Source organism: Porites lutea, chromosome 3 (genome assembly GCF_958299795.1).
Source record: "Porites lutea chromosome 3, jaPorLute2.1, whole genome shotgun sequence".
NCBI lineage: Eukaryota > Metazoa > Cnidaria > Anthozoa > Scleractinia > Poritidae > Porites > Porites lutea.
Genome location: NC_133203.1, coordinates 1,510,564 through 1,526,865, shown reverse-complemented (window position 1 = coordinate 1,526,865; position 16,302 = coordinate 1,510,564). Strand labels below are relative to the sequence as shown.

The following is a 16,302-nucleotide window of genomic DNA, read 5'->3' as shown; positions in this document are numbered from 1 at the left end:
ATTATCATATGGCGTACACGGAAATTTTTACTTATAGGTAAAAAGCCGACAAGCCCGAGTTACAGGCCTGAGAACACTGGAGTCGCTCTATCTTGCGCGCATGCTCGGCCAGCCATCTGTAAGATCAGATGAGAGCAAATATACCATGCCCGAGAGGTTGCACTTACACGTTGAGATGAGGAAATGTTATAAATATTTGTTGCTTTGTTTTTGTTGCTGATGCTGTTGTTTTTTTTTGGCTTATTGAATATGGAATGGGATGGTAGATAATTCTTTGGATATATTTCTAACTTTCGTCCACTTTTAATTTTGCCTTCTCAACAACAGAGAAATGATGGAAATAATTTCAGCGCTGTCATTTCTAGGGCCTCGTTTTGGTCCCCATCTCAGCCTAAAAACGTTCTACAATCTTTTAATTTACCGTGCAGTGAAGAGGCACTGATTGCAAAAGCCAGAGTGAATAAAACAGCCAGTAGTTTTTCCATGATATTTCCTGAAAAAAAGAATCCAAAGGTAATGCTTTCCATCGATCTTTCTAGTCAAACTCTTGGTTTGTTTAAAAGCATAGTCTCTCTTTTCGAAAAATACAAATTAAGTAGCTTCTGTTCTCCTCAATTTCAACTTTTTAAACTATGTTATTTTGGTGGTTAAAAGCGCGCAAGATCTTGCCATGAAAGAGAATGTCCACAGAAGGAAATTAGGAAAAATGATTTCACTGTGGTTATTTCTTATGTTAAACGTTGAACTACGATTGCCAGGAAACTAGTCATCCTACTGTATCTGAAAAGGTTTATCTTGTTTTTCTCATTTACGCAGAATTTATCAGTATTAGGTTATCAGGTTAGAAGACATTGTTTTGCATTCCGCTTTACAAAGATTAAGACTGCAATTTCAGTACTAAGAGATTATTTGAAGATTTAAATAGTCATTAATTTTCGTAGAATTATTTTACCTTTTGTAAGTGTTCTAGTTTTAAGACATAAATTTATTACCTACCCTGTAGAAAACGTCCTTTAGAAATCCTTTTTGTCAAACTCGAGTGATCTGTGGTAAGTGAATTTTTTGATGCTTACGTTTTTGTTTACGTTCATATGAAGCAGGTTTCGAAAGGTGAAGTTATAAACAGCTCGCTCGGTTAACAATTATAAACAACTTGATCTCTTTCAGTGTCAGATCCAGACCTTGAGATAAGGGAGGGGGCGCGGTCATCCAGACCCTTAGATAAGGGGAGAGGGGGGAGGGGCGGTCTCCAAAAAACATTTTTTCGGCCCATCGGGTCTCAGTTTGGTCTAAAAATAAAGGATGGCCTCCCCTGGTCCCGCCACTATCTTTAATCAGCGGTTAACAGCAATCACTAGCAAAATCCACGGTTCAAGGGTCGTAAAGTGAGTGGAATCGTATTTTCTGATAACTAATGAGAACCTAGGACTGAATGTCTAACGAAAAATTTCTTCTTGACGTTTGAACACGTAACCATGCAAACAAACCATGAGAAGTAAAGATTTATGACTTTAAGTTAACTGAAAATCAGCTGTGAAATTCTGCACCCCAGTGAAGATACTGGCTCGCGCATGCGCGTAGTTTACCCTTAACACATGTCTTTCACATTTGAAATTCAGCACGCCAGCTAAAAACACGTTCTTGCGCATGCACGTTTTTACCGTTAATCCCATCTTTCATGTCCTTCAAGCAATAATGCAACTTCAAACGTGAAGCACTATCTTGAGACCCCGCCCTTAATAAGATAATCAAACATTGATATTATAGTGATTCATTTCTATGCCTGTTGGATGTGAAATCGGCATGATATATTTTTTCGCAAGCAGGACGTCTCCGTTCTGAGGCTTAGACACTCTTTATTAGCTTGATGCCACTTATCCTAGAATCGCAGTTACAGTTTATCAGGATAATGGCTCTGTTATTGTAGTTCCCCAGGTACTCTCTCGTTTCTTTTTGTTATCATTTTATTGCAATAAATTGACATGTAAATGTCCCGTCCCGACTAGCTGCTTATCACTCTCCGTGGATGTATGCCACTAGACGTTTTTTTGATTGTTTGAAATGTTTGCAAGTAGGCGCCGTTCAAAACCTAAGTCCCTAGGAAGCTTAAATGAAGGCTTTTTTGAGCGACGCACGCCAACCGGAAGTGGACATTTTGCATTCTTTGGCAGTAGTTGTGTCGAAATGTTCGGGCACATCGTTACTATATGTGCAAAGACACTTATCAATATAGATTTGGTACCTTGAAGGCATATTGAAAAGGAAAAGGGTTCACTTCCAATTGACGTGCTTTAGTCAAAAACGCCTTAGTTTGAACTCCCCTCTGTCAGGACTAAGCAACCGGCTACTAAAATCCAACTATAAATGCTTACCTTGACGTCAATGTCGGGGAGAACGTTTTTGGTGCCTTTAAAGAGCCCTTGGTGGAGAATACAGGCCGTTTACAACTAATATTGGGTGGTTGGAGGGTGTTCAGTTTAGTACTCTGTTTATCGTTGAGAGGAGCTAGAAGTAAAGCTGAGCTAAATTCTGATTCACCGAAGAAATATTGGCTGATTTAGCAACAGAACAGGAACGTCAGTTGACGACGGCGGGGGCAAATCAAACCACTGGCTTGACCAATGGCTGAGCGGCAAATTGGGCACTGGACGTCGAGTTTAGTGCTTTCCTTACGCTTTCCCGTCGTCAAATGACGTCCCCGTTCTGTTGCTAAATCAGCCTAATATTACATCGTATATGCCAACGGACGTAATGAGTGTTATATCTTATACATTCGTCTTTGTAAGTGCTATTACTGTTAATTCAATAGTTTGTAACTGTTTTTAGGATATTGTATATTTGCCTGATGTTTTTACCGCGTATAAATAAAAGTGATGATGATGATGATGATATACTGACGGTTTGACCGGGACATATCGTGGCATTTTACATGAAATACTCACCGGGTAGCAGGTCTATTATCAATGCTCTGTTCTCAAACTCATAAGCAGGCAATTACGAGTTCCCAATACACCCAGGAGGTGTTGACTTGTCGAACTTTAAAATTGTAGAAATTTCGAGCATAGCTGAAAACTGCTTTTATTCATGTTATTGTACACGGGATGAAAAAAGAACTCTTGAAATGTTCTGTACAGAAAACAAAGTAAGTTACTCAAAACGAGGACATGAAAAAAAGTTTTGTCCTTAAGACATCAGGATGTCCAGGGTAGCAGGGGGACTTAACGACCAGGGGGTCCTGGGGGTCCGGGTGGTCCGGGTGGACCAAGACAACCGGGACATCCTTTTGGTCCTTGAGGTCCTGGTAATCCGCATAAACCTGGGGCTCCTAAAGCGCCTGGAATTATTCTTGCGGTCGGGGGAGGATACGGAGGTGGTGGGGGAGGAGGAGGGGGATACGGGCCTAGATTGCGAGATGCACAGCAAGTAAAGATGCAGCCTCTGTTGCAGACGTTAGTACAGCACTTCTCGCAACATTCCTTCGAACAAGGCAGTGGATTGCTTCTCAAGACTCTGTTAACTAAAAAGGCAAAATACACAAATTCGTTAAATGCTTTGATCTATCAGTGTATCTTCCATGTTAAATAAGTGTCATTGTCAACGTGTCTGGGAGTGTGTTCCTTTGAGCGACAGCGTTAGAAATAGTAGTTTCCTTAAAATATGGAGTGAATTTTTGGAAGTATGGTGGATGAGGCAATGAATGTTAGAGGTTGTTGTGAGGATCTGAAGGACTGTAGTGTACACTGTTACATAGGTCGTTGTCGCTGGTTGAAATATTGATGCCAAGAAAAGCGATTGAAGTGATATAGGTATATTTTAAAGACTTGCGAGAGGAATTAACACATGTTATAAACTGCTTTTGTTCGAGCTTCTCTACTTGATGAGGGTATTAACGGAAAATAGTTGTCAATATAGAGTTTGTGAATTAGCCTGTTTGGTTCCCAATGAAAGTCTTGTATATTGAACAAAAGGTAAGCGGACGAAGACATCAAACCAATACAATGATAAAATAAATCAGCTCTATTACTGGGTTTTATTCAATTCCAAAAGCTTTCATAGTTATTTATCTATTGACTAGTAATGCTATATTCTCTAAAAAGTACAAGTCTATTGGAATATCAAAAGAGCAAAGAGAGAGAGAAAAACTAACCCTTTAATGTGAATAGAAAAATTTAAATTAACTTACGGAAAGCATCCATAGGTTTCGCATTGGTCACATAAATTGCAGTTAACAACACCACTGTTATTACTATTTTGACATCCATTTTAATCTGAAAAAACATAAGTTTTGAAAGCACATCCAACTGTGAAAGGCTTCAAACGACGATAAAAGGAAGGGGTAAAAGGAAATTAAGCTATACCTTTCTTGGAGGACTGCAGGAGTGGAAACCTGAACTAACTTTATTGAGCTGCCGCAGATGCTTCAACCTGTCTAGAAAAATCTTACGCTATCTGTTGATCTCTTTTGTGCATAAACATGACTGGTGTTTTACGGAATCCATGGATAAAAAATAACCTTTTCGTGGTGGGGTGTTTTGTAATTCTAAACTGATCGAAAACATGTATTGCATCTAGAATGTCGCAAAAAAAAAAAAATATATATATGGGACGAAAGCGTTATCATTTTCAGGCTGAAAGTCAGAAATTGCAATTTATGTACTAAATCCGAAAAAGATAGAGTCGTCGTCACTAATCACGTTTACTTCAGGTGGTAGGCTCCATTAACAGCCGCGGTTTGAGAAAATGAGCCCGCACTCATCCTTCCCTCTCTTCGGAGAGGATCAAGGACCGGACGCAGGAGACAGCGGAAATCGAATCTTTTCAGGGAGTTCATGTTTTTCAACTGAAGTCTACTAAAACACATGCAATTTTTGATAATTTTCCGAAGAATCTGAGTTTGATCTGAGATAACAATAAAAAAAAATGCAATTCATCATTGGCGAGGAAAAGAAACAATTTGTAGAGACAGTGAAAATATGAAAACAAAGTTAACTTTTTCGATATCGACAACGACTTTGTAGTCGGAAGCAAATGAACTACCTTGCTCGCAACTAACTCAAACCAAAAGACAAGAGAAGCAACCACAAAACCGATCTAAAAGCCTCTTAGGTAAAGGATTTATTTCAACCCATGTAAGTTTTTTCCTTTGGATGAGGATTAGGGGTTGGGGGGGGGGGGGGGGTGGTCGTTCTATATGGTTTTTAAAATTCGTTTAATCTGTCCGTAGAAATTGCAAGCTCATAAGTTGTTTGCGGAGGTGGATATGTAAACTTTGAGTTTTAAAGGGTATTTTGTTGATTGCTTGCAATTAACATTAATAATAATTATTTTCATTCGAAGCAATTTCTTCTTCCTTTCATCGGCCGAAAGCCCACCACGTGACCTGCAAATAACTGCCAACAGATATTGGTCTGCTCATGCACAATGTCGTCCAACTGTGTTCGGCTGCAAATAGTATTCTGCGAAACCACGCTTCTGTCCTTCTTTCGATCGCCGGCTTGCGTGAAAATGGCAGATCGCTTCGCCTCCCGAATATATTCATCATTAAAAAGCAAATATCGTGATCGAATGATAAAACAATAGTTGAACTCGGCTATCGCAAAATATCGTGATTTATCAGTGTCTCTCGTCCAATAATTGTTAATTGTTAAACAACGTATCAGATCAATCTCATACTGTAACTAAAACAAATACATTTTCGATTCAAAAAGTATAATTTATTAAAAGCATAGATTAGACAAGTCCAATATTAGGTCGTATGACCATTTGCTAACAGCAAGCTGGGGGAGGACAGCATGGTGGGGGTGGTGGAGGAGGGCATGGGGCAGGGGCAGAGGCTCCGGGAAGTCCTTGAGGTCCAGGGGCTCCGGGAGGTCCAGGGGGTCCACCGCATCCTGGGCATCCCTTGAGTCCAGGGCATCCTGGAAGACCGGGATTTCCTGGACATCCTTTGGGTCCCATTGGTCCGATTGCACCGATTGGGCCAGCAGGGCCTGGTGGTCCGGGAAGACCCATTGGACCTGCGCATCCTTTCCATCCGGGGCATCCTGGTGCTCCTGGGGGTCCAGAGCATCCTGGTGGTCCTATTGGTCCCATTGGTCCGGAGACTTGTTGAACAGGTGGAGGAGGTGGTGGTGGTGGTGGACAACACGGGCAACACCTTTTCGAGCCTGTTGTAATGAACATGATTACATAAATGTTATGTGTTCAATAGAGCCTAAATCGTATAGTTTTCAACAGCCTCAAAAATGTGTTAACTAGGACAGTAAGTTTCTCGTTTTAACCGATCTCTTAGATAGTTTTGACCCTTTCTACGATCTCTCTTAGACCATTCGTTTTGTAAGGCAAGCGAGTAAATACACGCATTGTAGAATACCAACAGCACTACCGGTTGTTAAAAACTATGGTGAATGGATATTGGAAAAAAAAAACATTTTACAGAAGCAAAATCAGAAAAAGTGTAAAGAAATCATTGAAATAAAAAGAAAAAAACGCACCGGTAACGTGGAGGTCACGGGTTCGAATCCCGTTGAAGCCCTGATTTTTTTTTTTTTTTTTTTTTCGGGCTTCTTCTTTCCAGTTGCTTAAATTGGAAAATTTAATGCGATGATCATTCATCACTCTCATCTACAACCGCAGTTATAAAATGAATTATTTCATATACTTCACAAAAATGAATTATTTCATATACTTCATATCAAGAAAAGTACTGTTCAAAAAATAAGTTGAAAGAGAATATATTTTCGGTTGAACAAAAGAATCTCTTGCCAGTATCTAGATAATCTGGCCACCAGCTAAGGGAATTATTAATGCCTGAGTTGGCTTCAACTACGAAAGGTTTGTTAAATACAACAAGAGCGCCAAGGAAAGAATTCTTCTTTCGTGCAATTTTTGCTTCAATGCTCGCCTAATACAATGGACGATGTGGGAATTTTTTATCCGATAAATAGTGTTGATTGGATTCGAAAATATCACTTGATCATCACAACAATAAATGGACCCGGTCATTTGTTTTTTAATTAGAGTTCCATTGGCTTACCACAATTTACCTTCAATTTTATTTTACGAACACCTTTTGCTTTACCTACCTTCGCCTTCGTCTTAAGTTCATCGCGGAAAAAAGTCTATGGTACTTCATTTCTAAACACATTAGTTAGCTTCCTAGTTTAAAATGCTACAGTATTTATTTTATTTATTAAACACCAGAGTAACGTGTCTTACGGTACCTTTTGTGGATTTAGCTTGTGTGTAGCACACAACGGCCAGGACGACCAAAAATGCTATTTTCATATACATTTCGCCTGTAACAACAATAGCAATAAAAAACACAAAATAAGATAAGTGAGATAAACTGAATTACTGAAAATAAAACCCATTTCTTTCATCTTATCGAATTGCAACATTATCTGACCAAAGAACAAGAAAACATGAATGTTTAGGTAATTAATATGTTTTTTAACATGAAAGTCGGAGTCACCCCGTAAAATTTTCAGCAAGCTAAAAATCGAAAGGGAAACAAACAATCTTATTGAAAAAGGGTGTTTTGACTAAAACCTAATAATATTTTGTCCGCATCAATGATAACAAATCTTCGTTTCACAAGGTGAATCGATATAATCTTAGATAAGAGAAAATGCCTTACCTCTTATTTTCCCTCCTGAAGAAAAAACAGAACAAGATGTGACCTAATTCTTCGAAACACTGCTATTTACCGTCTCGAATGTAATTAATTTTAAATTTGCTGATTCCAGTGTTGAAAAGTGATTCGTCGATTCCTGAGCAAAAAAGCGGGTGGCACCAGGTAGTTGGATCTGTGGTCGGGTGACCCTTAACATGGTCAAGTAATTGGGGCGTGGATGTGACAAATCTTTGGTCAAACGCTTGGCCTGTCGCCTGTATGACTAAGAAGTTATTAATTATATTTCTAACTCAAGTGCAATTTTCCACGGTTTAATCGAGCGGTAAGGAAATTGGATGTTGCAGTATCTTTTCCCAGCTACCATAATCTCTAATTTTCTTTCATGAAATAAAAGGAGCAGGTTATATTTAAGGAACAAACAAACACTCTATAAATGTTGTACACGCAAGCTATCAAGTCCTGTCAATTTGAATTACCGGGAAGACGGACAGTTTAAAGTGAAATATTCTAGCTGTTGTAATTCATTGTACAGGTGAGGATTTTTTGGCAATTATTAGAAGGATTAAGGACATTTTGGACTCGACAAAATCAAAATGAGTGTAAAACGAAAACATGAATTAGTTCCACGTGACCTAATTTAACTTCACCTGTGGTTCGCTGTTCATTTTGTCTACACGAACGTAAGTAGTTTCATGCCAGTTTTTTCCACTAGAATCGTTCTGAGCAGTTTTTTAACTGCTAGTTTCCTAATTTGAAGAATGGTCGTTTGCTATAAACGTGATTCTAATATCCGGGTCAAACGCCGTACTTTTGTCAGCTAGCAAAAACAATGGATGTTTCTCATTACCATTAGGCTCGACTCATGCAAGGTACGGCGTTTCATGTGGGCCTAAACCATTCTTATATTTGTCGATAGCTGCCAAAAAAGGCATATTTGACGAAAGTTACACCAAACTCGAAATCATTTAGACGCATGACAATGTTTTTGCTCTTCGCTGTCTTTTTGCCAGCGTTTTGCTCACAAATTAATATGTAGTTTTATCTAAGCATAAAAGCGGAGCTCTTTTTACACTCTAAGCCATTCGCTAGGATCAATAACATTTAAAAGCAGTATGGGTCAGTCAATCCGTAAGTGATCCCATCCTCTCCCTGACAACAGAGGCATTTGCATCATTTGTCATTAAAAGCAGCCTGGGGATGATATCTTCCTACACAACTGAAATAGGACATTTGTTGCCCAAACATTATTTACATTTTGTGCCTAAAATAAGATAGAGTGAAATATCGTGTCCTTGAAGTAACAATATCTTCATATTTATTTGTAAACAGCTCTATGTTTCCGAGCAACAATGTATTTGTATCAGCATTCTAGGACCAGTAGGATTGGCGGAAGAAAAGACAATCGCACTCTTGTTTTTTATTCTCTTCTTGGTATATTTAAAGGTGACAAATTTCAAATAAACTTTGTGTGCAGGTATCCTTTACTTAAGTGTCATTGAATATTTTAGTAAGTGAGAATAAGGAAAGGGTATAAAAATGGACTGCCAGTTTACGGTTCAGCCTATCATTTAGAGATGGTTGTTTCTGTGTAGGACTAGGACAAGTGGGAGAAAAACAAAAGGCTCGGCTGGATATTATTTTTCAAGTTTTACGAGTGCCTGTTTGATGCTGTCTTGGCTTTTCTGTTGGTAACCTGCAAATTTTCACGCTGTGTTGTCTCTGCTTCATTGGACCACAAAGAAGAAGAAAAAAACGAGATTTCAAGTTCCACTGTTTTGGTTGGGTTGAATCTGATAACGTTGACATGGATATGTGATGTGTACCTTAAAGTTCGTTTTATTGAAGTGTGAATCTGTTGAAAGATCTTTACTTAAGAAGATTTTTAAAGAATTTTAACAACACGATTTCGGCAAAAGATATAATCTTAGACAATAGCCCCCCACCCTCCAACTCCCCTCCCCCCCCCCCCTGGGAGGAGGGGCTGCTCGTCCTCTCCTTTACCGGTGTAAATAGGCGAAGGCCCTATGCAGCTATTCATTCAAGTGGTACAAAACCGCCTTGTTGGAGAGCAAGAAACGCACTGGCTCAAGCCAGACAGAAGGCTTACATCATTAATATGGTATTCTTTTTGTTTGTCTCGTCCCAATGCACCTCTTGCTGTCCACTATGACGGTTTTGTACCGCATGAGTAACTAGCTGCAAAGGACGTATTGCTGATTTTGGTCTCAATAAGGGTGTTCAGGACGGAAAGGTGATATTTTACCCAAACAGATATTGCTTAGGATAATGGTAAAGAAAAAAGTTGAATCATTGGACAATGGAATTCAAGAGGTGTTGATTGGCTTATACGAGCCATTAAACCATACTCTCCAAATATGGTCAGTTACGCGTCAATTGAACACTTGAAACAACTCAACGGATGACAACTGCTGTTTGAAGAACATCCGCTGGACAGAAACATTCCTTTATATCCTGAATTTGCCAGGGAACGGACAAGTAAAGATGAGAAGTTATTATCGATCGAAGTAAGCGTGTGATCTGAAGGATTATGCAGTTCTCGGAAGGTGTTATCTGCCGAGGCCGAGGAGAATACCACCCTCCTCGCTCTGCGTTATTCTTCTGATCCTATAGTCTCATTCAATAGCCCACGTTCGATATATTAAAATTCTAACGTGACGCAGAGGCTCTAGGGTCAAAATTGGAAATTTTTGACGACTCCATTGTCTTGTAATTCCCAGAAGAGAATTGAGAACAATGAAAACAAAACCAAACATAGAAAAATGACCAGAAAGCCTCGAAGTTATGTTAGAATTTTAATATATCGAGCTTAATCAAAAAACCTATAAATCGCCTTTGCCAATTTTTTCACCTGATTTGGCATTAAAGAGCCAGATTCGGTTGTTTTATGCTGAAAAGTGGCTTCTCAAAAAGCTTGGTACTTTGCTTAAGATTCCGGCGAGCATCCACGTTATTTCTTTTTTACTGATACGGGAATCACCCACGGGAACGAATCTTTATAGTCTTCTCCCCCGTAGTTTTACAGTGATGTCTAGCATTTTAGGCTGAATATACGTAATTTTGTGATACGGCCTTAAAAAACCACCCTGAGCATGGAACGATCAATCTAGTCCCCCAGTCAGTATCATATCACTCTGTGTAATGGGAACTACTTTAAAAATTGAAAGGAAAGCCTGTTCTGTTCGTTTTATGGCAGCGTTTTTGTTATTGCGTGGAATATCGTGTTTGTTGGCGTATCCTCGGCGAATATATTTGAGTTTTTTGTTTCATTCTTGCCCTTCGCTCTTCTTCCTCGCTCTTACGTGCCGCCTGGGGAACAGAATTAGCGACCCGGAGCAAATGACGTGGCTTCCGTGAATTACTTCTTTCTAAGGGATGGTCTCAGTGTCACCGTTTTGTTAAATTCGTATTTTCTAGCATTAAAATAAGTCAGTTGTAGGCCACTTACTTTTCTTTAACTTTTTTATTGCAACATATATTATAGGTAGATCACCTATACTCTCTTTTCTCCCTTTGTTCGCTGGGTTGTTATTTCGTTGAGCTACCTGAGGTAGCCTTGACCGACACCTTTACGCCCGCTGAAAATGTATGAGTACACTCAACTTTTGGTGTCCCGGGCGGACATTTTTCTTTTCCAGGTTTTCCCGGCGGTGGTGGCGTTGAGGGTCCTGCAAGGGATGCCGGTTTCTCTGGTTTTTCTGGTGGTGGTGGTTGAGGCTGTGGTTCAGGAGTTACAGGTTGTTGAGGCTGAGGCGCGGGGCCTGCTGGGGATATTGGTTTGGCTGGTTGTGGAGCTGGTGCGGGGCCAGCAGGGCTTTCTGGTTGTGCTGTTTGTTCCACAGGTGGTGGCTGTGTTGTGGGACCCGCCGGAGATCCTGGTTGTTCCGTTTGTTGCGGAGGTTTTGTTGTTGTACTCTCAACAGCTGCCGATTGTCCTGGTGGCGGTGTGGCAGACGAAGGCGTTTCAGGTTTCCTTTCTACTGAACTCGGTGCGGGAACTAGTGATGCCGCCGGCGTTTGTTGTGGTGGCTGTGTTGGTGCAGGACCCTGGGCACCTCCCGGTTTTCCTGGTTCTTCCGTTGACGTTGTTGTTGCAGCACCACCCGGTGATCCGGCTTGTCCTGGTTGTACTGGCGAAGGTGCAGTAATTGCAGGACCTCCTGTTGCTCCTGCTGGACATGGTGGTACTGGCGGGGTAACACAGTTGGGCTTTTCTGTTTGGTCGTTTGGGTTCACACAGCACTTTTTTGACGCTAGACGTTAATAAAAACAGCCACTTGTTTTAAGTAAAATGTGGCTTAAAATATTCCTATAGAATTCAAGACATATCATTCTTCATGTGAACTGTACCATGAACTGTACCGTAAAAGAAATTTTCTACCTGAAGTGTCTCTTTCTTGCTTATAATGCCTCTTTTTCTGCTGACTGGGGCCTGCCAAAAAACAAACGAACAAACAAACAAAACAACATGGAAAATTCGGCGGGGCAAAGGTACGTTTGTCGTTTGTGTTAAGAAGACTTTACGACTAGTTGCAAGTCTCTTGTCATACTTTTTAACCTTAAATGCAAAGAACAGACATGTAAGTTCTCGTGGAGTTAGTTTGAAATAAGCAGCAATAACGTAGTAATTGTCACACACTTGTGCGTAATTCTTTTCCGTCAAGAGCCTTTAGCGATTTTCACCATATAGTAATTAAATATAACTCGATCTACCAATACTCATACTTTTGATGGGCCCTTGTTTTATTGCTTTCTTTTAGTGGTGTTGCTAGTCTAGATTGACACTCGTTCTTCAGACATATTTATAAGCTATACTTTGTAAGTATTGGAGTTAAACTTTGAAAGCAATACTTGATTATTGTTTGGACAGACGATAGGGAAGCTAGAAAGTTGTATAATGATACTCTTGCTGTGAAACTCAGCGACACGTAACCTAGGCGTAATGAAGTTCGATCCTTGGATTGCTGCGGTCATTTGAACTTGCTCCGCAGTAAGATTAAGATTGTGCGGAAAATAGCATTTGAAACCTAGGGTTAGATCTATGTCATTGGTATGTTGCACTATATGAGCTCTAAAAATCCCGATGGAAGCGATTCGTCATATTATTTATTTGCCGTCTCTGATCTCTTTTTCTGCTCCAGTTGTAGTCCAGTTGTATTTAGTTAATATTGTGTCGATAAGGATATTTTATTAAAGACGCGTAATAACTTTGATCCTTGAAAGTGCCTTCGCCAAATAAAGGGAGATTTTTCCTCAGTATCCTTAAAACTCACAGTAAGAATTAAGCATTCTTTAAGATAAATTTGTGCTAGGGAAAAGCGTATTATCGACTTTATATACGAAAGGAAAATTCAGCTGCGTCAGTCATCAAACATAACTGTCAATCATGTAAGTACGGTGACCTTCTTACGAAATGACACGCGCTCCAACGGATCATATCACCCACTGAGGCATAGTGGCTTTAAACACCTTCTAAACTTACTGAACAAAGTTGTACCTTTACAACTATAAAATAATCCCCTTTTCCTTTTTTTTTCGTTTCGCGATGTTGGGGGAGGCGGGAAACTGAGGTGGGCAACCCCTTTATGTCAAACTATCAGCAGAAGCCACCTGTATCTGCGGTACTGGTCCTTCTACTAGCTAAAGCAAGTTTTGATGATTAAGTTTACAAGGATTATGATAAGTTTTTGTTTAATAGTTACACGCTTATTATCAGAGGTTTCCACCGAGTTGACGACTTCATGAGGAATAAAGCATCCATGATGACGACAGCACCGAAAATGCGTCATTTAAAAAATAACTGTGTGTTTTTTCAAACCCTATCCCGCCTACATAGCTCAGCCTCGGTAAAGTTTTATCTGTAGGCAGAATTTTGCTGCTGGAGATGAGTGCTTATGGACTCTATCCAAGACCATAAAAAGAAGAAAGCTCTGTCGACATCGACATCGCGTGGTCACATCTTCTATAAGAGGCTCTCAATGGGGTTAACCGTCAACCGTCGCGAAAAGTAATATTTTTTGCCGTCAACCGTCAAAAAATGTAGATTAATATTAACCGTCAAAAAGTTTCAAAGTTTTTCAAATCACTAGTTAATCTGATCTCTGTCAAGGATCTGGCTCCTGGAGAATCTCTAAACTGGAAAAACCAGTTTCAATGTTGTCAAATACAGTCTAGACATTGAAAGACCTTACATTTTGCTTATATCTAAAAATATTTTGAAATTTTATAAGTGAAAGACCAAGATAACCACCAAAAAGACGTTTTCATGTTTTCTTAAACGCTTGGACTAAATTTTCACTTGATAACTGTCAACCGCTTCCGCTTGGCGTTTTTCCTTTTCTTGAAACTGGTTCGTCGGCTAATGCGTTACTCCAATTGAACCAACTGTGATTCTCTGTTTGCCTTTTTTTCATTACGTTATGCACTTACCTTGACGAGTCGTTGCCTTTTTGGGTGATCTGGCAGTCGCTAAGGTGGCAAGGGTGAATACAACGCACAGAATTATCCGAAGATTCATTTTCCTGTCGATAGATTTAAAATTTATTATAATAGGAACATGCATTGGAAGTAAATACATTAGAACAAAAATAAAAAACACCCTTATTTGCAACTCATTGAATAACAAAACAACACATTTGTTATATACCTCGTTCTTTTCAGCACTGAATTTATTTATCGCAATCCAGTACCTTACTCGATGTTTAAAATCTTTTTGGGAAAAGGTAATTTGTTCGAATTATTGGTAGCTTCCAGAGATTAAATTACCGTGTTGTTATTTGAGGGGAAGCCACGGTTTGGGATGATAATGAAGTAGGGAGCTCGAGGAATTGGCATGCGAAACTAGTCCGATATGTATTCTAGAACAGACCACTAAAGAAATTGTGTGTATGCTGGATTGAGTCACACTTAATTGATAATTACTTTAGCCGCTTTTGACAACATCCGCTTGGCTAAAATGACCTGTCTTGATTTACAATCTTTCTCTTACTTACCTCTGTAAGCTTTGTGGCTTCCACAAAGTGAATACTTCGCCTTTCAATCTCAGAATTTTAGAACTTTAGACGTTCTTACCTGGTTTGCCGTAGACTTGTTACTAAGACTTGCGTTGCCAGTGCCTTGTTACTTCATTACTACTTTTATCTGACGTGATCGATGTAAATTATTTAGGACCACCTTGCGTCACCTTAATTCATATATCGAGATGACTAGCTCTCGATGAATTTTTCTCACACGCCTCAAAAGGACTGCGAAAAATGGCCAAAATGTTTTAACTTTTAGTGATTAAGATCGATTTGTATATAGTTATAGGGAATTCAAATAGAATTCGTATCGTTGAGGTGTGTGTTTATATTAAGAATACATGTTAATAGCTAATTTTTCACGTCAATTGCTTAGCCAGGCCAGTCCCTCAATGATCGAACTTGATTAAGTTTTCAAACAACCAGTTCAAAGGCGATGATGGAAAAAGATGTATCTTGACCATAGCTCACAGTTAAATTTAATACTACAATTTCCCAGTAGAAAAGGCTCCTCATGATCATCCATTTACCTCACATAGGCACCGGCATTGAATTTAATTTCCATGTTGGGCGTTGACGTAGCTACCCGGTAACTATGACAGACCTTTTAAAGTATCCATGAAGAATGTCAGGAAGTCATTTTCGTGTTTAATATATGCCACCCGTTCATGTTTCGTTCTTGACAAAAGTGCGTTTTGTGCTTTCCTCTTTTCCAAGTGTTCTACAGCAGGACTTACAGATGTGGTACGTAAACCAGTAGGAAGTCTATCCTTCCTATGGCATCCCAATCTACGTGGAGTAGACATAAATCAGTGGTTGGAAAGTTTTTTGGGCTGTCTTAATTCTGCCACTCAAGAAAAAGGGATTCCTTTCTTAATATATCCCGATTCGTTCATTGAAAGAACATTAAGTAGATTTTCATTTCTAAAGGCTGTCTTGAATTTTCTACGGGGAAAAAAGAATAGCACCGAAAGTAAACCAACGTCTAACGTACTTAGTTTAATGGTTGTTCTAACATCTTATTTCGAGCAAAGCACTTGCTTTTAGAAATGTATTTTTGTCATCAACCAGTGATAGGTAAAATCTTGACACAGCTTTGACCAGCCGAGCGGGCACAATTCAATGAATAATTTCTTCTTCGTGATTTGCTGAGTAGATTCCATCCCTCGCTTTACGATGTGCTAATTTTAGCGCTAATGCCACTTTATCAATAAAAAAATGTTGAGTGTTGGGTTGCGTGCAAAACTGGGTATCCTGTTTCTGAGAAGGTAGTATGGTATGGTCCCTTTCGAAGCTCATGGCTGTTAAACAGGTCTTAGAAGGCTTTGAGGTTTAATTGTTTGTACTGACGTTTACAGTAACTAGGAAAGCGACCGGATCAAGACGACAATATATTTTCAATATATTTTTATATATTGTAATGTGTTTAATCAAAGTTGTCAAATGCACGTGAACTTCTAGAACCATCTAACAGCAGATTTCGAGCAGTTGTGTGTTACGCCATCTTAGGATCGAGTACATGCAGGTGAGAAAGATCATAGATACAAGACAATTTTATGCTTTTGTCCTGCTCTGTAAGTAAAACCTGCCTCATCTCAATAAAAACTTTGGCTGGGTGATCTTTTACTT

The 16,302-nt window shown here is 39.4% G+C and overlaps 3 protein-coding genes across 3 annotated transcripts; all 3 read right to left on the bottom strand.

The window, feature by feature from the left end:
* Positions 1–3,080: 3,080 nt before the first annotated feature.
* Positions 3,081–4,520, bottom strand: LOC140930149 (uncharacterized). The gene is made up of 3 exons (XM_073379813.1): positions 4,359–4,520; positions 4,184–4,268; positions 3,081–3,517 (listed from the first exon to the last, which is right to left on the bottom strand). Exons 2-3 carry the CDS (start codon positions 4,260–4,262, stop codon positions 3,219–3,221), a joined length of 378 nt encoding a protein of 125 aa, XP_073235914.1. The 5' UTR covers positions 4,263–4,268; positions 4,359–4,520; the 3' UTR covers positions 3,081–3,218.
* Positions 4,521–5,692: 1,172 nt separating this feature from the next.
* LOC140930148 (uncharacterized) lies at positions 5,693–7,718 on the bottom strand. Its single transcript, XM_073379812.1, has 3 exons — positions 7,640–7,718; positions 7,224–7,298; positions 5,693–6,167 (listed from the first exon to the last, which is right to left on the bottom strand). Exons 2-3 carry the CDS (start codon positions 7,291–7,293, stop codon positions 5,767–5,769), a joined length of 471 nt encoding a protein of 156 aa, XP_073235913.1. The 5' UTR covers positions 7,294–7,298; positions 7,640–7,718; the 3' UTR covers positions 5,693–5,766.
* Positions 7,719–11,097: 3,379 nt separating this feature from the next.
* On the bottom strand, positions 11,098–13,108 carry LOC140930048 (uncharacterized). Its single transcript, XM_073379705.1, has 3 exons — positions 13,101–13,108; positions 12,036–12,172; positions 11,098–11,907 (listed from the first exon to the last, which is right to left on the bottom strand). Exons 1-3 carry the CDS (start codon positions 13,106–13,108, stop codon positions 11,183–11,185), a joined length of 870 nt encoding a protein of 289 aa, XP_073235806.1. The 3' UTR covers positions 11,098–11,182.
* Positions 13,109–16,302: the final 3,194 nt, after the last annotated feature.

Excerpts from the sequence above, each read along its gene's own strand:
- LOC140930149 (XM_073379813.1), bottom strand. The coding sequence starts at position 4,262 with ATGGATGTCAAAATAGTAATAACAGTGGTGTTGTTAACTGCAATTTAT. Across the intron at positions 3,518-4,183 it reads GAAACCTATGGATGCTTTCC|TTAACAGAGTCTTGAGAAGC; the intron begins GTAAGTTAATTT and ends TTGCCTTTTTAG.
- LOC140930048 (XM_073379705.1), bottom strand. Across the intron at positions 11,908-12,035 it reads GCAAGAAAGAGACACTTCAG|CGTCAAAAAAGTGCTGTGTG; the intron begins GTAGAAAATTTC and ends ATTAACGTCTAG.
- LOC140930148 (XM_073379812.1), bottom strand. The coding sequence starts at position 7,293 with ATGTATATGAAAATAGCATTTTTGGTCGTCCTGGCCGTTGTGTGCTAC. Across the intron at positions 6,168-7,223 it reads ACAAGCTAAATCCACAAAAG|GCTCGAAAAGGTGTTGCCCG; the intron begins GTACCGTAAGAC and ends TCATTACAACAG.